The 21,607-nt window shown below is 33.2% G+C and overlaps 3 protein-coding genes across 3 annotated transcripts; 1 reads left to right on the forward strand and 2 right to left on the reverse strand.

The window, feature by feature from the left end:
• The first annotated feature begins 1,030 nt into the window (after positions 1-1,030).
• Positions 1,031-3,067, forward strand: LOC122608283 (cytochrome P450 93A3-like). The gene is made up of 2 exons (XM_043781372.1): positions 1,031-2,014; positions 2,154-3,067. The coding sequence occupies exons 1-2, from the start codon at positions 1,121-1,123 to the stop codon at positions 2,769-2,771; spliced, it is 1,512 nt and encodes a 503-aa protein (XP_043637307.1). The 5' UTR covers positions 1,031-1,120; the 3' UTR covers positions 2,772-3,067.
• Positions 3,068-8,149: 5,082 nt separating this feature from the next.
• Positions 8,150-9,962, reverse strand: LOC122608403 (cytochrome P450 93A3-like). Its single transcript, XM_043781505.1, has 2 exons — positions 9,032-9,962; positions 8,150-8,880 (listed from the first exon to the last, which is right to left on the reverse strand). Exons 1-2 carry the CDS (start codon positions 9,923-9,925, stop codon positions 8,263-8,265), a joined length of 1,512 nt encoding a protein of 503 aa, XP_043637440.1. The 5' UTR covers positions 9,926-9,962; the 3' UTR covers positions 8,150-8,262.
• A 3,605-nt stretch (positions 9,963-13,567) lies between these two features.
• Positions 13,568-15,635, reverse strand: LOC122607921 (cytochrome P450 93A3-like). The gene is made up of 2 exons (XM_043780996.1): positions 14,630-15,635; positions 13,568-14,474 (listed from the first exon to the last, which is right to left on the reverse strand). The coding sequence occupies exons 1-2, from the start codon at positions 15,521-15,523 to the stop codon at positions 13,857-13,859; spliced, it is 1,512 nt and encodes a 503-aa protein (XP_043636931.1). The 5' UTR covers positions 15,524-15,635; the 3' UTR covers positions 13,568-13,856.
• Positions 15,636-21,607: the final 5,972 nt, after the last annotated feature.

The raw sequence follows: 21,607 nt of genomic DNA on the forward strand, positions 1-21,607 counted from the left end.
CTATCTCCGTATTACGAGGCTGCTTAAGGATGTTTTCTGTCAAAATTATGGAGCTCACGGAGTTTACCTCCGTCAGGATTACGGAGCTCACTCCGTCAGAACGGAGCTCCGCCAAATATGGAAAAAATCTCTTATTTTCTTCCTCCTAAAGAAAATGCACGTCGCCATATCATTTACTATTATAATATATTTAATTACATTAATTATAAGGCATGTAAATCCCTTAAACATGTCCTACGAATCTTATCATAAACATTAGGGAAAAACCCTAAACCTAACTTATTCCCCAAGATGAGTTATCATTATAAATAGAGGTTCTCATCATGGGATGGGGATATGTTCTCTTCACCCCAAAACACTTAAGGTGGCCGGCCTCTCTTCTATGGAGAATTGTCCACCGCCAACACAAACACCTCCGATACAATGGCGTAAAGCAGCTCCATAGCACTTTGACTGGAAGGGAATCGCCAATAAATCATCCAAAACCTTTCCATGTTCCGGATCGAAGGTCGTCTGTACGATTCTTCGATCAAACGCTATATACTTTATATATACTAGTGCGGTTCCCGTGCAATGAGCGGTGTTGTGGAGGGGATAATTATTGGCGGTGTAGGCGGCGTCGAGTGATATAGATAACTGACATGTAAAATGTTAATACGGATATTTTAAAATATAAAAAACTGATAGTATAATTTAATCATTAAGGATATTTTAAATATTTATGAGGGCTATTTTTTTTATTTTTTTTTTAAGATAGTATAAATAGATAATGATAAATATAAATAGCTACACCTTCGCTTTGTGATCAGCATATTTTAATCCTCTTTTTTCTCATTGCAATTTCATAAATTTTATGGTCAATTAATTCATCAGCATGCGTCGCCATATAATGCAGCTCATAGTTACGGAAAATTTGGGCACTTCTTAATTTGACTAGTTAAAGTTTCTGGAATGTTAACTGTCCAGTATGTACTCGATCAACAGTAGTACTTTTAAGTTTTAACCTCTTGTATGTATAAATATAAGCATCCATGCTTTCATATTTCCATCATCACCAAAGACTCATAGTATTCTAAGTGTTTCATCTAAATTACACTACTAGAGTACCTTGCAGCTAGCAATGGCTGATTTCCAAACCTACTTCACCATCTTTATGTTATGGCTGATACCCACCATTTTAATCAAATTCTTCGACAAATCTAAGAAAGCTCATCTCATCCCCCCAACCCCCTTTGCCCTTCCCATCATTGGCCATCTCCACCTCATTTTTCCAATCCCTCATCAAGCCATGCACAAGCTTTCCCTCCGATACGGCCCTATTTATCGCCTCTTTCTTGGCTCTCATACGTCTTTCGTCGTGAGCACACCCGAACTGACAAAAGAATTCTTTAAGTTCCACGAAAATGCCTATTTGGATAGACCAATTAACTCGGCAACATATCATATGACATATGGAAATAAAGATTTTGTGTTTGCCCAATATGGACCTCATTGGAAGTTCATGAAGAAGATAATCATGACGGAGCTCTTAAATGGAGGAAAGGTAGACTTGCGCCGCCAAGTGAGGAAAAACGAAGTTACTCGTTTTATGAAACGTGTTTCTCAAATGGCCAAAGACAGGAAGGCGATGGAGATGGATTTGGAGCTGACCAGGGTTATTTACAATGTGGTAATAGAGACCATTTTGGGTAAACGATTCACGGAGGAGGCCGAGGCTAGGGAAATGAAGGATTTGGTTGACGATATAGCTGGGTTAGAAGGTAGCTTCAACATCTCGGACTACATATGGTTCCTTAAAAACGTGGACTTGCAAGGGTTTGGGAAAAAAGTTAGGGATGTTCATCGAAGATTTGATATATTCGTAGAGAAGATCCTTAAAGAGCATGAAGACGCTAGAAAGCTGGACAGCTTAACATCAGAAAAGAAGGACTTGCTCCACATATTACTAGATACAGCCGAAGATAAAAGCCAGAAAATACAATTGACAAGAGTGAACATCAAAGCCTTCGTTTTCGTAACATTCTACCCCTTAACATCTATATATATCCTTGCATGTGTTATTACTATTATTATCTAGCTATATATATGTTATTGGTATATATATATGTGTAAATACTAACTAAATTATCTATCGTGTACGTGTTTATGATCAGAATATGTTTGTCGCAACAGACACTACATCACTTACCACGAATTGGGCACTTTCAGAACTTATCAATCATCCAAACATAATGGAAAAAGCAAGAGAAGAAATCGATAGAGTTGTTGGCAAAAACAGACTTATCCAAGAATCAGACTTACCAAACCTTCCGTACCTCCAGGCAATTGTAAGTGAATCTTGGCGTCTTCATCCAGGCGCCGCATTAATTCCAAGACTAGCTACAGAAGATAGAATAGTGGCGGGTTACCATATTCCAGCCAACTCTACGGTTTTTTTCAACTCTTGGTCTCTAGGCAGAGACCCGGGGGCTTGGGAAAACCCTCTTGAATTCAAGCCCGAGAGATTCATGCACTTCAAGATGGAACCAAGAGGACAAGATTATAGCCTGCTGACATTTGGGGCGGGGAAAAGAATGTGTCCGGGGTATTCACTAGCATTCCAGTTGCTACATTTACTCCTCGGTTCCATGATTCAATGTTTTGACTGGAAGGCCGGGAAAGATGGGAAACTTACTAGGGTGAACTTGGAAGAGGGTGTCGGAATCACACTTCCTATGGCAACCCCTTTGGTTTGCATACCTGTGGCTCGGCTTAATCCTCTACCATTTTAACTAGTCTCCGATCCAATCCACCTAGACTGATCACCCGGACTAGCTCTTTTAATCCACCTCGACTCAGATCGAGAACAATTTGAATAAATAATAAGTATTGATCGATCAATACTTGTTTAGTATACGTATATGGCATTATATAGTGTTTGTATGAAGTCATAACTTACGCGGCTCTCGTACTCTGTATCTCACTAGTTCTATTATTGAAGGAATTTTATAAATACAATACATATTTGTACTTCAATATGTAATATCAATAAGTTAATTAACAATATATATTGTGGGGTTTATAATTATATATTCCTAATTAGGAGTTCAACCAATTAAAGTTACTGCATGTGTTTAACGTTTTGAGAATGACAGTAATTAACTGGACTCTACTGCCACTTTTTTCTAATATCATTCCAAACACTTTAAATCCCCGACAGTTAGTTGCACATTGTCCTTGAGAATGTTTTCTAGTGCACACTATCATTAATTAACCCAAAGAGAATGTTATTAGCAAACTATCATTAATTAACCCAAAGAGAATGTTTTCTAGTGCACACATGAATGAAGAATGGTTATTCTCAAACTGACTGTATGTCCGTGAGGGTCCCACCAGAACGCCTTCCACTACTAGTAGGCCACAAACTAGACCAAAATTATTCTCAACGAGTCCATAGTCCATATTCTAGTTATCTACAAATGTGAACATGTCTCAGGAATTCTAAGTCAATGCAGTTGACTTTGTGATGCTCTTTGTGGAAATGTAAAATTATTAACCAGGTCAATATTGGACGGTATATTTAATGTAAATGGTTCAATCTTATTTACTACCACAAATGTGAACGTAGTACACACGTATTTATCACAGAAGTTATCATGGCCGGCCGATATGCTTGAAGTCTTTAACCATCCACTTCTTTCAAAGAAATATGATTACTGTCTAATTAAGCGTTTTTTCTTAAACCATCTAGTGACAATAATCTTCAAGAAATTTGGCCTTAAATTCAACCCTAAACTACTCCCATTTGATTGACCCACGGTAGATTCGAGAGCCGAGTCTTCTATACATATATTAATTAATTGTTTAAAGAGGATTATTAGAGTTTAATTACCTCCGGTAATAAGAAGTTATTCTGAAACGACGGTACCTCATGTCTTATACTACTCAAATACTAGCTAATCATGACAACTTGACAAGAGATATATATGGCTCTAATATATCAATACATTAATTGTTAATTGCAAGAATAAAATCAAGCACACAAAAGCAAATGTATGCAGCAATTAACAAGATGATAGTAAATGTTAAAAAAATAATTTGCACCTAGCAGCTGGCTAGCTTCATGTATGCACCAGGACCAAACTATTGTATCATAAAATCAAAATTGCACAATTATTTCATCAACACTCATATATACCTATATACATTTATAATTATAAAATATCAATTAATCAAATTCAATACTCACACAAATATAGCCACGTAGATTTATTTGGTCGATTTCATCTCCATGACTAAGGATGCAAAATGTAGAGTTACGTATGGTTATCAAAAGTAGAAGTTTGATATATCAAATTATCAATAGTCATTATGGAAAATTCAGGCAGCACCCTTTACTAATTTGACTACTGAAAGTTTCTGAAATATTCAAAACCAATATCATCTTTTAATTCATTAATTGTCTAATATTTACTTTCATCGTGAAATATTCATTCGAAAACTAAAATTTTTATGAAAACTAAAAAACTAGTCAAAACACACTGTGATCTGAATCTAACATAATGTGTATTAATTGTGTTTTTTAAAACACAATGTGTTTTTGATAGCGCGTGAAAATCAGAAAACTATTCAAACACATCGTGATATGAACTTAACACAATGTGTTTTCTAAAAAAAAAATAAAAACACATTGTTTTAAATTCAGTTCACAATGTATTTCGGCAAGTAGTTTTCACAAAAATGTTTGTTTTCAAATGATCACAACCCTCAACAGATTGTCACTTTTAACTATGTATAAACATAAGCATCCATGCTTTTATCTATATCTATATTTATACTTCTATATCTATATATACTAATTTATAAAGCAAACTACCCCTTCCTTCTTTAAGTAATTAATATTTTAAAATGACCATATTACACTTTTCTTTATTCACTAATTTAAACATCTTCACCTATTTACCTATAATACTTTTAATGAAATAAATTACAACATAAATAATTCAGCCTTTAAAAAACCATATTAACCCCTCTTACATTAATTAATTTACATTCACCATCACGCCACCACCACCGCCGCACATCGTTGTCACCACTGCCTCCGTCACCACACCTTCGTCACTACCATCATCACCGCCGCATTGCGCGGATATCCCTGTAGTATTATTATTACGACTTTACGAGTATTACATTTCCATCACCGAATTAAAATAATATAAATATGATGGTGTTATACAAGCTTAGAAACTGAAATAAAAATGATAATATATGTATTAGAGTTCGAATCGCCCTTTTGACACAAATGGGCCGGCCTCCAAAGTCTAGAGTTAAATTTACCACAATTCCATCCATCTTGCAAGCCCATTTACGTCTTTTGTCTATTAGTGTACGTTGGACTGTTGGGTTAATCTTTTTTGAAAATTACGTGGGTGTCCAAGTTCAGAGAGGCATTTCAAAATATGGACCATGTTTTTAAAAGTTACCATTACATGGGTGTCCAAGTTCAGAGAGGCATTTCAAAAAAAGGACCATGTTTTTAAAAGTTACCACAATTCCATGATTTCCATCCATCTTGCATGCCCATTTACGTCGTTTGTCTATTAGTGTTGGACTGTTGGGTTAATCTTTTTTTGAAAATTACGTGGGTGTCCAAGTTTAGAGAGGCATTTCAAAATATGGACCATATTTTTAAAAGTTACCATTATAGGCAAAATACCTGTGTTATACCATTAGACACCACACGACAGTTTTTAGCCAGTAAAAAAACATCATCTGATCACTCTCCGAGTCTCCGAGTTGTCATTTCATAAACAACCCAATTAATCATATCAGTTTTCCATATACTTTCTCCACCAACAATTTTTACTTACACCGATAACATATTCATCTTTTCCACATATACCAAATCAATATATATATATATGTATATATATATATATATATATATATAGGGAAAAGGGAATATAAAGCTGTCCGGCATCTAAGCTTAAGTGTGAAACCCCTCACATACTAATATTTTATTATTTCTTCTTTAATGAATAAATGCATGGGCCCCCATGATTTTTATGAATTAAAAAAACAATATGTTAGTGTTCTACACCTAAGCTTAGATACCCGACAGCCTTATATTCCCATCCCCCTATATATATATATATATATACCTATATATAAGGTAATACTCCGGTTATAACACTTTTAAAATAAGAACGGTGAGAAAACTTAAAAACATCATTTTGATGCATTGAAAGTCCATAAAACTAACATAACGCATAATTAATTATCATTATTTAAGTGTTTAACGACACATTGATCCGTCAAAATCGAAAAAATCACGTATTGTTAGATGCATCATTTTGAAAAATATGCATCCAAGATGGATGCACAAAACAAAAACATGATTTTCTTGATTTTGACAGGCTAATGTGTTGTTAAACTCTAAACAATGATAATTAGTTATACACTATGTTAGTTTTATGGTCTTTTAATGCATCAAAATGTAATTTGTAAGTGTTTTCACCATGTTCTTATTTGATTGTCGATATATATATATATATATATATATATATATACACACATATATACAGGTTGGTTATTGTAAAACAAGCATCAAAGTAAAATAAATAAAACAAAATCTTGACCCTTAAATCATGATAAAATTAATGCAAAATCAGTGAAGATTAAATAAATTTTTATTTATTTTACTTTAATAATAGTTTATTTTAACTAAACTCATATACAATCTATAATTATAAATACACACAAATATCATTTATTTCCATCCATCATAATTCTTGCCTATAAAAATGAACACCCTCCAACTATATCATTATCCACAACAACTCTCTTCCCATAAACATCATGGATCCCCAAATACATCCCATTGTGATTAATTAGTCTAACCCCTTCTTCTTTATCCTCTTGTTTCTCTTCAATTTCCTTCCCTTTCTCTTCAATTTGTAACAGACTTCCCTCAAAACACCCTTTGTTCTTTCTTCCAAAACTCCACTTCCTTCAATCAAATAAAAAATGACAACAACATTGTCATCCTAAATAATAAAAGAACAAAAAAGAATAATAAAAAAAATGAAATATGAGAGGGCTCAAATAATGTATAAGGAGGCCGTTGGAGATGGGGATGCCCTGATTATTCCACGTTCGTTTAAATTGGTCTCTTTTTTAGTATTACCAGATTAATCATTTCTATACGATACAAAAATGAGTTTCATGAAAAGTAAAAATGTTAAACTTGAAGTCCATGCTTCATGGAATATCTCTGCTTGAACATTCAGACATTACGTAAGGTAGATATATAGTTTAAAGAATTTCTACGTACCGATGATGTAAACCCAAATAATTTCTGTGATAGAGACACGTAAGTACATGTGAAATACAAATTAAATACTCGAGGCACGTACGTTCACATTTGTGGTAGTATAGTATTTATAAGATCAGATCATTGACCCTTTACAACATAACTATCCAATATTGACCTTATTAATTAATGTGTATATATATAGTAAACTTTTGCATACTACCAATTAATAGGCTAGTTGAAGGCATATATGCATTACAAAGTCAACTGCATTCACTTCAAATACTTGAGGCACACGTTCACTGATGTTTCTAAATTATTGAAACATCAATGATCGATATACCACACGTAACAGAAACAGTTGTATCGCTTTAATTCAAATACAAAATTTTATTAAAACTAATAAGTTAATTAGCTAGCCATGCATATCCTTTTGACCATAATTTTTGTGACTCGATCGCATCGGAAATTCATGCATTCACACGTACGTACCACACAATAATCCAACTAAAACAACAATAAGGCACAATTAACAACAAACAGATCAGTAATTAATAAATTAAAAAAAGTCTTTACTTTTGTACATACATTATATAATCTCGTAATTATGTACAGCGATCGAGCCATCATATGTATATAAGTTTCATCTTTTCATGAATTCCTTTTAATAAATGATACGAAAGTTAGTTAACTATCATTCTAAAATTAATACACCAACTTTAAACTCGATCATAAATTAAAGAAAGATTAAGAAGTAATGTATACAGATTACAAACGTATGGCACAATGTTAATTGAACTTATAAATCTAACAATATAAGAAATAGTAAGACAAAGAATACAAGAGTCTCGTATCTTATGACTTCATCATACTAACTATCAAACATAATAGTACCATATATACGTAAACAATTATTGATCACTGCTTATTAATACAAGAGTCCACGTGGATTTGTTCGGTTTGAAGACCGGTTAAAAAGGTAGAGGATTGAGTCGAGCCACAGGCAAGCAAACCAAACGGTTTGCTCTAGGAAGTGTGACTCCGACACCCTCTTCCATATCAACGCTAGTCATATTCCCATCTTTCCCGGCCTTCCACTCAAAACATTGAATCATGGAACCCAGGGTTATATGTAGCAACTGGTATGCTAGTGAATACCCCGGACACATCCTTTTCCCAGCCCCGAATGTGAGCATGCTATAATCTTGTCCTCTTGGTTCCATCTTCATGTGCTCAAATCTCTCGGGCCTAAACTCAAGAGGGTTTTCCCAAGCCCCTGGATCTCTACCGAGGGCCCAAGGGCTGAAAAAAACAGTAGAGTTTGCTGGAATATGATAACCCGCCACGGTTCTATCTTCTGTTGCTAGTCTTGGAATCAATGCGGCGCCTGGATGAAGACGCCAAGATTCACTCACGATTGCTTGGAGGTACGGAAGGTTTGGTATGTCAGATTCTTGGAGAAGTCTGTCTTTGCCAACAACTCTATCCATCTCTTCCGTTGCTTTTTTCAGGACGTTTGGATGATTGATAAGTTCGGAAAGTGCCCATTCCATGGTAAGTGATGTAGTGTCTGTTGCGACAAACATATTCTGGTAAAGACGTACAAGTTAGATAATTTAATTAGTATTTCCACAAGATACCAATGACATGTATAGAAAATAATAATAATACTCGTAAATAATTATAATAGTAATAATACTAATATCTCAAGAAAATTGATGTTAAGGGTTAGAATGTTACGAAAATGAAGGCTTTGATATTCTCTCTTGTCAACTGAATCTTTTGGCTTTTATCTTCTGCGGTATCGAGTAATATGTGGAGCAAGTCCTTCCTTTCTGGTGTTAAGTTTTCTAGCTTTCTAGCCTTTTCATGCTCTTTAATGATCTTCTCTACGAATATATCGAATCGTTCATGAACAGCCTTAAATCTTTTCCCGAACCCTTGCAAGTCAACATTTTTGAGGAACCATATGTAGTCGGATACGTTGAAGCTACCTTCTAACGAAGCTATATCATCAACCAGATCCTTCATTTTCCTAGCCTCGGCCTCATCCGAGAACTTTGTGCCCAAAATAGTTTCTATAATCACATTGTTAATGACCTTGGCCAACTCCAAATCCATCTCCAATGCCTTCTTGTCTTTTGCCATTTGAGAAATTTGTTTCATAAAACGAGTAACTTCGTTTTTCCTTACTTGACAGTGCAAGTCTACCTTTCCTCCATTTAAGAGCTCTGTCATGATTATCTTTTTCATGAACTTCCAATGCGCTCCATATTGGGCAAACACGAAATCTTTATTTTCATATGTCATATGATATGTTGCCGAGTTAATTGGTCGATCCAAATAGGCATTCTCATTGAACTTGAAGAATTCTTTTGTGGCTTCTGGTGTACTCACAACGAAAGACGTGTGTGAGCCAAGAAAGAGGCGATAAATAGGGCCATATCGGAGGGAAAGCTTGTGCATGGCTTGATGAGGGATTGGAAAAATGAGGTGGAGATGGCCAATGATGGGAATGGCAAAGGGGGTTGGGGGGATGAGATGAGCTTTCTTAGATTTTAAGAAGAATTTGATTAAAATGGTGGGTATCAGCCATAACATAAAGATGGTGAAGTAGGTTTGGAAATCCGCCATTGCTAGCTGCAAGGTACTCTAGTAGTGTGTAATTATTTCTAGCTAGATGAATGAAACACTTGGAAAATATCTATAATGAATTATTGTTGATAAGTTGATGGAAATATGAATGCATGGATGCTTATATTTATACGAGGTGAGAAGTGTTGATCGAGTAAACATTGGACAATCAAGGAATTGAAAATGATATTGGTTTTGAATATTCAGAAACTTTTAGTCAAACTAATTACGAGTAATAATAATTATATATATTCGATGGGGGTGCTGCAAAAATATATATTCTATAATTTTGAATATTTCAAACATGGTCGATCATAATAAACTCTGTTGTTTTTTAATACCGTAACTATGAGTTGAATACTTGGTCATGGTGATAATATTGACCAAAAAATTATGACATTGCAAAGAGAAAAAGAAGATAAAATTATGCTGAGAATACCCAAAAAATTAATTATACAGTCAATCATGAAGAAAAAAATTATTTACATCATTAAATATTTACATGTCTTTAGAATTTCAATGTTAATGTTGTAGATAAGGTGTCCCAGTATGACTTTGATTGATGTTATGAATAAAGTCAATGTATGACTTCTGACTTTGTATCAAAAACTTAACATGGAATACTAATCAACTGATTCGACCATATATATACGAGTAATTTCTAGTCAAAACTTTGCACCACTAATTAATTAGCTCATTGAACTCATTTCAAAATTATAACCGGTAGAAAATTTTATTAAATCTCATCGAATATTTATCAGTTACATCGGGAAAAATGGATTCGTCGGAATTTGGTTGGAAATTCGCTAGAGAAGAAAAAAATGAGATGAAATATACCGAAAATCTATGTAATGTAATGAACTATGACTTAATGTATATTGTCTGTATCATGTTATCCTAAGTGACATTAGAGCTGGCATATCGTGTCCGATACGATACGATAAGACACAAACACGATAGGGTTAAACACGAACACGACATGATAGCTAATCGTGTCAGTTTTTCCAAACACGAACACGACACGATTTTTAACAGGTTACACGATAAGGGACCTGTTAAGAGACCTGTTAAGGGACTTGTTAAAAGTTACAAAATATTGGACCTGTTAAGAGACCTCATAACGTATCTTATTGTGTTTTAACGTGTCTTAACGTGTCTTATCGTGTCTTATCGTGTCCTTAACGTGTCTTTAACGGGTCTTTAACGTGTCTTAACATGTCCGTATATTATACTACTTATCTTATCGTGTCTTATCGTGTTTTAACAGGTCCAGACCTGTTAAGACACGAAACACGTTAAGGCCAAACACGAGACACAAAAAAACCAGGTCGTGTCGTGCTAACAGGTCCGTGTCGGAAATTGCCGACTCTAAGTGACATCAAAATCTTATTGAAAAAGGTAATAAAGTAGGAAAACTTTATGTAATTTGGCAAGTCTACCTTTTAATATAAAGTTTATCTCCTCAAGCCGCAAGTATGTGAATTTTTTTACATATACGGAGTATAATACAATCAACGTAAGGATGAATCAGCTAATTTAACTATATTAGTGTGTTATTTGTATGTCTAATAAATTAATTGGCCGGGCACATATTTTTAGTGTAGCTATGACCATCAAAAAACTAATTAAGGAACGGCTTTGCCGATTTGGTGTTGCTTGGTTAAAAGAAATTGTGACCCCTCTCACTCATATTCTCAATCGGATTCGCGATTGGAAGTAGCAAATTGAGCTGACACTGAGCGCCGTTACATCTGCGCACGCCCATACCTAACTCGGTGGCAATATTACCACCTCCTGAAAAGTATTATCAAAACTACTATATTTGTGCGTTACTTTTGTCCGTTTGGGCCAAAAAGTTCTTTTCTAACATAAATCATATTAGGAATGTGTAACATAGTTTAGTTTAGTAACATGGAATTAAATCATATAGTATGAATATACTGTACAAAATATGATATAGGTGGCCCGTTGTCAGCGCATTCCGTCCGATCCTGCTTGGGGTCAAAGTTTGACCGTCAAAGGGTTCTTCAAAATCTATCATCACACATTCACACCATAACTAAAAAGATAAAGCAATACAGTTTTTCCTATAAATATATGATATTATAAAACAAATATTAAAATAAAACAAATAAAACATGATCTTGACTCTTAGATCATGATTAAATTGATGCACGAAGATTTATGAAACAATTTATGTACGATGATTTTCATGTGCACAGTGATTATCACTGAAAAAAAACCTATTATTTTATTTATTTTAATATAATACTTGTTTTATTTTACTTAAAATACATATTCGTTAAAATGTTCGAGTTTGTTATGAAGGACCAAAATGAAGGTGGCAATCCCAACCATTAATTTATGAGTAAGTGGTCAACGGGGGTTATATATACTTTGCTTCTATTATGCCAAAGTTGTAGATTTTGTATTATTAACGGAAAGGACTTAATTGGTTTACGCCCCAAGTTAAATTTCGTGGTAATAATATACTCCGTAGTTTTCTGATCAAAGACAAAAATATTCAAAAGCAAAGACAAAAAGTGTTTTGGCTAGCTGTCTGTCCATTTGTAGTTAAATTAAGAAACTACAATAACGGATACCAAATGGATTTGTCATTTGTGTTTCGTTTGATTTGTCATATTGGTGTTGCTTAAAATAGATTTGTGTTTCTGTCCCTAGATTATTGCACCTTAATAAACTAATTAAAAATCATTGTTTTGGTCTTTGTTAACAAAATTGGTCTCGTTTTTATTATACCGGATTAAACATTTCTATACGGTACTAGAATAGTTTTAAAAAAAAATAAAAAGGATAAGTATTTGAGAATGTAATAAAGTATGCACGAATGTTTATGTTATATAATGAACTTTTTGAATATTTATTTTATGTAATGAACTTTTAAATCTTAGTTATTGAATATACCCGGGTATTATATAAGTTGTCTCTTGTAAGTTTTTGATTGGTCGAATACATCCAATAACCTGCATTTGAAAATTAATTAAATGCAATAAAAATCTAAGTAGTTCATTACACAACATATACATTCATTTATAGTTCATTACATTCCTAAATAGTTATTGCAAAATTAAGTAAAATTGTGAAACTTGAAGTCCATGCGCATGGGAATGTCTTTGCTTGAACACTAAGGCAGTACGTACGTCAGGTAGATTGTTTAAGAATTTCGACGTGATCGATGACGTAAAGTTAACCCAATTAAATAATTTCTACACATTTGAAAATATGGCACATTCACTTTTGTAGTAGTATTTATATGAATTGACCTTTTACAATATACGAGTAACTGTCCAATATTTTTGTGACTGGATAGATCGCATCAGAAATTCATGCACGTAATACATATAATATATATTTTAACTAAAACAATCATGAACTGTGTTACACAATTAAAAACAAACAATTTTATATAACAAATAAAATACGTCTTATTTACTTTATACATACATAATCTCGTTATTTAATTACACCGATCAATTTAAGATCAATAAAGAGAGCCGCCGTCAAATATATAAGTTTCACGAATTCCTTTTAACAAATACTCGTAATATGAAAGTTAACTAAATATCATTCTAAAAACACACCAACTTTGGTAAACTCGATCGATCATATATATAGACAGAATAAGAAATGAGTAGAGTTCTACATTATCAATTAACGTACAGCACAATGTTAATTAAACTTATTGACATTCCGAATTGAAAGAAATATAATGATAATTCCAACAATGATAAAACTAGCTAGTGAGACAGAGAATACAAGAGTCTCGTATCCTATGACTTCATAAAAACACTATCTTGCGCGTAAACAAGTATTATTAATTAATTAATTTAAACCGTTGTTGCGAGTCATTGGGGATTCAAAGTGTCCCGCTTGAGTCCCTGTAGATCGATTTGTTTGATTTGGAGAATACTTAAAATGGTAGAGGATTGAGTCGAGCCACAGGCAAGCAAACCAAACGGTTTGCTCTAGGAAGTGTGACTCCGACACCCTCTTCCATATCAACGCTAGTCATATTCCCATCTTTCCCGGCCTTCCACTCGAAACATTGAATCATGGAACCCAGGGTTATATGTAGCAACTGGTATGCTAGTGAATACCCCGGACACATCCTTTTCCCAGCCCCGAATGTGAGCATGCTATAATCTTGTCCTCTTGGTTCCATCTTCATGTGCTCAAATCTCTCGGGCCTAAACTCAAGAGGGTTTTCCCAAGCCCCTGGATCTCTACCGAGGGCCCAAGGGCTAAAAAAAACAGTAGAGTTTGCTGGAATATGATAACCCGCCACGGTTCTATCTTCTGTTGCTAATCTTGGAATCAATGCGGCGCCTGGATGAAGACGCCAAGATTCACTCACGATTGCTTGGAGGTACGGAAGGTTTGGTATGTCAGATTCTTGGAGAAGTCTGTCTTTGCCAACAACTCTATCCATCTCTTCTGTTGCTTTTTTCAGGACGTTTGGATGATTGATAAGTTCGGAAAGTGCCCATTCCATGGTAAGTGATGTAGTGTCTGTTGCGACAAACATATTCTGGTAAAGACGTACAAGTTAGATAATTTAGTTAGTATTTCCACAAGATACCAATGACATGTATAGAAAATAATAAAAATACTCCTCCGTAAATAATTATAATAGTAATAATACTAATATCTCAAGAAAATCGATGTTAAGGGTTAGAATGTTACGAAAATGAAGGCTTTGATGTTCTCTCTTGTCAATTGAATCTTTTGGCTTTTATCTTCTGCGGTATCGAGTAATATGTGGAGCAAGTCCTTCCTTTCTGGTGTTAAGTTTTCTAGCTTTCTAGCCTTTTCATGCTCTTTAATGATCTTCTCTACGAATATATCAAATCGTTCATGAACAGCCTTAAATCTTTTCCCAAACCCTTGCAAGTCAACATTTTTAAGGAACCATATGTAGTCCGATACGTTGAAGCTACCTTCTAACGAAGCTATATCGTCAACCAGATCCTTCATTTTCCTAGCCTCGGCCTCATCCGAGAACTTTGTGCCCAAAATAGTTTCTATAATCACATTGTTAATGACCTTGGCCAACTCCAAATCCATCTCCAATGCCTTCTTGTCTTTTGCCATTTGAGAAATTTGTTTCATAAAACGAGTAACTTCGTTTTTCCTTACTTGACGGTGCAAGTCTACCTTTCCTCCATTTAAGAGCTCTGTCATGATTATCTTTTTCATGAACTTCCAATGCGCTCCATACTGGGCAAACACGAAATCTTTATTTTCATATGTCATATGATATGTTGCCGAGTTAATTGGTCGATCCAAATAGGCATTCTCATTGAACTTGAAGAATTCTTTTGTGGCTTCTGGTGTACTCACAACGAAAGACGTGTGTGAGCCAAGAAAGAGTCGATAAATAGGGCCATATCGGAGGGAAAGCTTGTGCATGGCTTGATGAGGGATTGGAAAAATAAGGTGGAGATGGCCGATGATGGGAATGGCAAAGGGGGTTGGGGGGATGAGATGAGCTTTCTTAGATTTTAAGAAGAATTTGATTAAAATGGTGGGTATCAGCCATAACATAAAGATGGTGAAGTAGGTTTGGAAATCCGCCATTGCTAGCAGCAAGGTACTCTAGTAGTGTGTAATTATTTCTAGCTAGATGAATGAAACACTTGGAAAATATCTATAATGAATTATTGTTAATAAGTTGATGGAAATATGAATGCATGGATGCTTATATTTATACATGGTTAGACGTGTTGATTGAGTAAAGATTGGACAATAGATATTCAGAAACTTTTAGTCAAATTAAGAATCGGGGTGCTGCCCAAATTTTCCGGAACCATGAGACGCATTATTTAATAGTGATGGATAGATGGTGATGAAATTGACCAAATAATTATGAAGTTTCAATAATGAGAAAAAAATATATGATAAAAGTATGCTGATCACATGGCAAAAAGTGAAATATAATTGATTTACAAAAATTATATGATCGATAAATAGATTCTATATATAGATGGTTCTTTTCCTTTATTGAGAGCCAACCTAGTATTTCGAACTTGACAGCATACTACTACTAAGAGTTGGACATCTATATGCATGACTCCTCCCCTAGTAGAATTTGAGAAAACTATGGTCAAGAAAGACATATTCTTTTTTTCTCTCAAGTGCAACAATATTCATATATACTTTTTTTAGCTTAAATTACTTATCCTATTCCTACCGTTAAATATTTTGAGGTGAAAAATATTTACATGTCTAACTTATCCAAAAATAAGGGGCCGGATGAATTTTTAGAATTTTTTAAGTTGAATTGTGTAGAAGAGGTGTGCTTGTTAACTCCACGTCTTTCTTATTCAAATATCTACACGGCTAAATAATGTGTTAGAATTTTGAATTTGATTGATATATTGAATATATAAATGTATTTTGAATCAAAGTATGACTTCTGACTTTTGATGAAATAAATGTATGTGAAATACTAATGAAAATTGCCTCCAATCTTCCGTATTGACTAATGACTTCGGCCGGTTTATCACGGCATAACTTTTCGAGGGCCTAAATTTCTGTACAAATTTGTTTATTTTCATTTTAATTAGTGAAATGACATGGCATCATATCACCCTAAATGAGTAAATTGAAACAAATTTTAAGATATAAGGACAATAATTAACCAAAAATCAAATAGTGGCTTTTATTTAATTAAATCAATTAATACAGTATATCCCTTCAAAAGAAAAATGTTTTAGTATTCAATAACTTCGAATTCTACAGTAATAGAAATGAAATACAGTAATATTTACATTCACTTTTTACGAATAATGGAGCTACTTGTTTTCTGCATTTCCTGACATATAGACCGTCAACTTCATCACCATTTAGAAAAGAACGACAAAGGTAATCGACAAGATCTAATTAGCAAGGATAAAAAACAATTTGCATGCAATAAAATGATGTAAACATGAAAAATGGAGAAAAAACATTTACGTGCATGAGAGTATAGATAGAAAGAACAGGTCAATTGTAAAACGAGTGAAATGAAGTTGAGGTCAAAGTGAACCATACTAAAAAGTGTTTACGGGAATGGGTGAGCTTTTCTCTTCTATGTTTTCCTTTTCTTTTTCTTTTTATTTTTTCTTATTATATACTCCTATTATATATCTATCTATATCTATATCTATATCTATGTCTATGTCTATATTATATATCTATATTGTTGTCGGTGAGTGATTTTCTTTTTTTTTTTAAAACAGAATTTTAATCGTAAGGTCTAAGCTATATTAAATCTCTACCGTTTAAACTGCTCCTTTTTGTTTGGAAAATATATGCAAAGTTAGTTGGTTTTAATTAGCCATGCATGTGCTTATAAACAACACATTTATCTTTTTTCATTTATATATTCGTAAGAAATTTTACTAACAGCTAACATTATCCTCTAATTTTTAAAAGTTTGAATTGATTACTCCCTTTTTTTTTTTTTTACAAAATTCAACATATCTTTCTAACTTAATTTTTAAAAAAAAATCAATCTAATTTTAAAACTCCCATCTTTAAAACTTTCTTATGCACGTGACAAAGTACACCCGCGTTACGACAGTGAGATGGTGGGGTGATAGGTCATAGAGTATGATAGTTAATAGGAGATGATAGGTTATAGCTAGGGTATGATTGTCAAATGCCTTAGCTGTGCGGGTTCCACCGTCGGATTTAAAAATTCGTCAAAAGTATATCGAATGACATCTCTAATGAAAGAGCATGAAATTTTAAGAATACACATATAATTTTTGTAATTTATCGTTGTACGGTTTTTGAGATAAAAGATTTTGAATAAACTAGAAGAATAAAATTATTTATGAGGAAGAGGAAAAAAATGATTGGTTGAGATTTGAGAAGAAGGAAAGGGTATTATAATTATTTTAGATAAATATAGAATAGATGAGAGAGTTATTTTAAGAAAATACTTAAAATAAATATTAAAAATTTAACTTCAATATTGAAAATCTAAAAGGTTCTTGTTTTATAATATAATATAGATATTTAGATTTTAACATTTAGTTAAAAACAATTTTATCTAGCTATCAAGAAATATATATTTAGCAATGGACAAAAAAAAATCCTGGTAAAGAAAAAGTTAATAAACATGTGACCTAAATAATAAATAAAACCTAATTCTATTTCTTTTTAAATGTATACCAAGAAGGTTCAAATTTTGAATTTGAAAATATGAAATTTATTAAAACGAAAACTTAAGTTACTGAAAATCGACATGGTAATCTTAGTCCAACGTATAGGTCTCATTTTGTAAAATCTTATATAATCAACTTAAGTTTTTTTTTTTTTTTTGGTTGTTTATGAAATCTTATCCATCCAATCAACCTAACTACTAATCGCAACAGTATAGGTACCTCCATTATAAATGGAGGTTAGTTAATACTGATGATGAAAACGTGGTTATTTGTTTATGTGTAGAATGAGTCTACCCCAATTTTTTCGTCAATCCTGTAAATCACTTTTTTAATGTCGTAAAACACTCTTCCGGTTACATCCATGATGTATTATATATAGTTATCATTGAATTGAATATAACGAAAGGCTGTAGCAACATACACAAGATATACAACACATATTTCGTCCCTCTATATCTTCTATATACTCATTTATATCGTTCATATATTAGTGGTTGATTCATTGATTTAATATGATTTAATATGGTTGATTGTTGTATTGTTGATTTTGTATAGTTTTTTGTATTGTTGATCCAAAGATCAACGTTTCCTATATATTGTTCGAATCTGATCAGAATGTTGCAATCGTGCTTTGAAGCTGATTGGAAATCTCTTCCTGATGTATCTGATTTGAAACATCTCGTCTTGTATCTGATCGATAATTTGGCCGAGGTGGCCAGACTCTCAATGGCTTAACCGCAGATGTGTATGAGGTTTTTGAAAGTGGATAAAGCATGGCGGAACTATAGCCGGCAATAATGACTCGGAAAGATAAAAAAAAAAAAAAAAAAAAAAAAAAAAAAAAAAAGGTGATTTTGGGCAATATTAAAAAGCTTTTGGGTTGCCATGAACGCCTTTGCATCTTGAAACGGGTCTCAACGGGCATATAACTCTCTCCACGAGGTTTAAAACAGGTTAGAATGGGTGGTGACCAAATGTGATAGACTAAAATGATGCTTTCTTGTGTTACCATCTAAACAAAATAAAATCATGATAATATTTATTGTTGTTTAACTATATGTAGTGTTGTAAATTATGATTTTGTTTTATTGATAAAAGCTTTATGAGATATGTTGTCTAAGTTATAAATATGTTTTATTTAGTGTAACCCGAGCAACATATGAGTATTATTCTAATTGTATTTAAGGCAAATCATTTTTAAGGTATCGAACTCGTAAATTTTTATTATTGTAAGGTCTATTCAATAATTTCATATATCTTGACATAAGCATATATTATGGGGACCAAAACCACCCTCTAGTTTTGGATGAGTGGTTTTGTGTGTGTAAATATAACACCTCTTTATATATAAATCCAAGTTAAAAACATTTTTCAATAATAAATTTATATATAAAATCCCAAAATTGTTCGTAAATCTCATATTCGTATAAAATCTAAAAGAACATAAAGATTAAAGAATAAGGATCAAAAATAGAACATCAATTTTACATAACAAGTGTAAGAGATTGAAATTTCTTTTTCATCTGTTGCACAAAGCCTAGCCATTATACAAATCTCAGCCAATGAAACCATAGCCTCTGCCTCTTCCATATCTCAGCCATGGACTTCCAACATTTCATTCACCAATAAGAAGCGGTAGCAGTTTTCTTTTTTTAACATTTAAAAACAAAGAAGATTTAAATCTATTAGAAAGAATTCATGGGTGAATATATACTTATATGTGTATGTAAATCATAGATCGGAAATAGGACCCCATCATATCAAGGTGGTGGGGGTGGTGATGGGTGATAGCAAGGGGATTTGGGCGGTGACGATGGTGAGGTCTCATCGGTTGTTGTTGTTCAAAGTCGAACAAAGCTGCGGCTGCCGCACCCTCACCTCCACTTGCGACTGCTGCTGCTATTTTCACTTTCGAATTAATCCCCTTTTTAATGGAATGCGATAAATAGATATGGAAAATAACATGGCTGCTGTTGAATGATATGGCAGCATAGATTTTCTTCCTCCAATGTAGTAGTAGGTGTCTGGTTGGTGGGAAGGGGATGGTGGTTTGATTAAGTTTGTTTGATTTATAATGTGTTAGGTGTGGAAGAATCACATCGATTGTTAAAAGAGAGAATTTAGAAGAAAATGATTTGAAAGAAAAAGAAGAACAAGGTTGGTGAAGTGAAATGTTATTTTAAATGGGTAATATAATCGTTATTCGCTAAAGATGTAATTAAATAAATCCCTTTTACAAATATAAAATATTAAAAAATTATTTTAATGCTAAAACTACAATAAAGGTTTATTTTATTTACTTTAAAATTTTGAGATGTTACACTGACTAATACCAGTTTGACAACTATAGTCATGTTCAATACAGCTGGACATATAACAACTGTAACATCCGTCATTTAAAAGCCTTGATTTTCAAAAATTTGTCAAACGGCCTTTAAAACGTAGAGGGAAAAATCACTTTAAAAGTTGTCTCATTTGTAACCGGATGATACCTTTCATAAAATGGTGTTACTAAAGTGCATCATCAAAATAATATAAATGAAATCCAAGTCATAACACCAACATAAATGTCATTAATTCATTATTACAAGTATCTTAAATCATAAATAAAGTAGCCAAAACATAAGGATAAGGGAAGTCTAAGTATTCAACAAACTTGGCTTTCTACAAAGCAAAAGTGACTATTCTCTTTATACTAAATCTGTTGGAAATATTTTTGTTACTTTATTGGTTTATGTTGATAACATTGTAAAAAACAAGAAACTGCTCGGAGGAAATCAACCACTATAAGTCCTTTCTGAACTCAAAATTCTCTATAAAAGACTTAGGAAAGTTAAGATACTTTCTTGAGATTGAAATTATAGATGTTGATACTGGTATTTGCATGTCTCAAAGAAAATATGCTTTGGATCTTATTAATGAATATTGAATTTCTTGGCTGTAAGCCTGCACCAACTCCCATGGAACTTAATCTTGTTCCTTAGGATTTCTGTTCACAATGATAAACCTTTAGAGAACATTTGTGGGTATCAAAAACTTGTTGGGAAGTTAATTTATTTAACCTTTACTAGGCTTGACATTGCATATGTTGTACACATTCTTAGTCAATTCATGCATAACCCTTTTGATTCTTCTTTAAGACTTGCTATGAGGGTGCTTAGATACCTTAAAGGATCTCCAGGTAAAGGTATTCTCTTCAAAGAGGATACCACTTACCCTTTCTGTCTTTGTAGACTCTGATTGGGCCAAGAAAATTACCACCAGAAAGAGCACCATTGGGTTCAATCTCTTTCTTGGAGGTTCTCTTATCTCTTGGAAAAGCAAAAAACAAGCCACAATTTCTAGGTCTTCAGCTGAAGTTGATTACAGAGCCTTAGCTTCTGTTACTAATGAAATCATTTGGGTACTTAAAATTCTTGAGGAATTTGAGATTAAAAGAAATGTACCAATTCAAATCTTTTGTGATAGTAAGGCTGTACCAATACTGTCTTCCATGAGAAGACCAAAC

Source organism: Erigeron canadensis, chromosome 7, assembly GCF_010389155.1.
Source record: "Erigeron canadensis isolate Cc75 chromosome 7, C_canadensis_v1, whole genome shotgun sequence".
Classification (NCBI taxonomy): domain Eukaryota; kingdom Viridiplantae; phylum Streptophyta; class Magnoliopsida; order Asterales; family Asteraceae; genus Erigeron; species Erigeron canadensis.

Excerpts from the sequence above, each read along its gene's own strand:
- LOC122608283 (XM_043781372.1), top strand. The coding sequence starts at position 1,121 with ATGGCTGATTTCCAAACCTACTTCACCATCTTTATGTTATGGCTGATA. Across the intron at positions 2,015-2,153 it reads ACATCAAAGCCTTCGTTTTC|AATATGTTTGTCGCAACAGA; the intron begins GTAACATTCTAC and ends GTTTATGATCAG.
- LOC122608403 (XM_043781505.1), bottom strand. The coding sequence starts at position 9,925 with ATGGCGGATTTCCAAACCTACTTCACCATCTTTATGTTATGGCTGATA. Across the intron at positions 8,881-9,031 it reads ATATCAAAGCCTTCATTTTC|AATATGTTTGTCGCAACAGA; the intron begins GTAACATTCTAA and ends CGTCTTTACCAG.
- LOC122607921 (XM_043780996.1), bottom strand. The coding sequence starts at position 15,523 with ATGGCGGATTTCCAAACCTACTTCACCATCTTTATGTTATGGCTGATA. Across the intron at positions 14,475-14,629 it reads ACATCAAAGCCTTCATTTTC|AATATGTTTGTCGCAACAGA; the intron begins GTAACATTCTAA and ends CGTCTTTACCAG.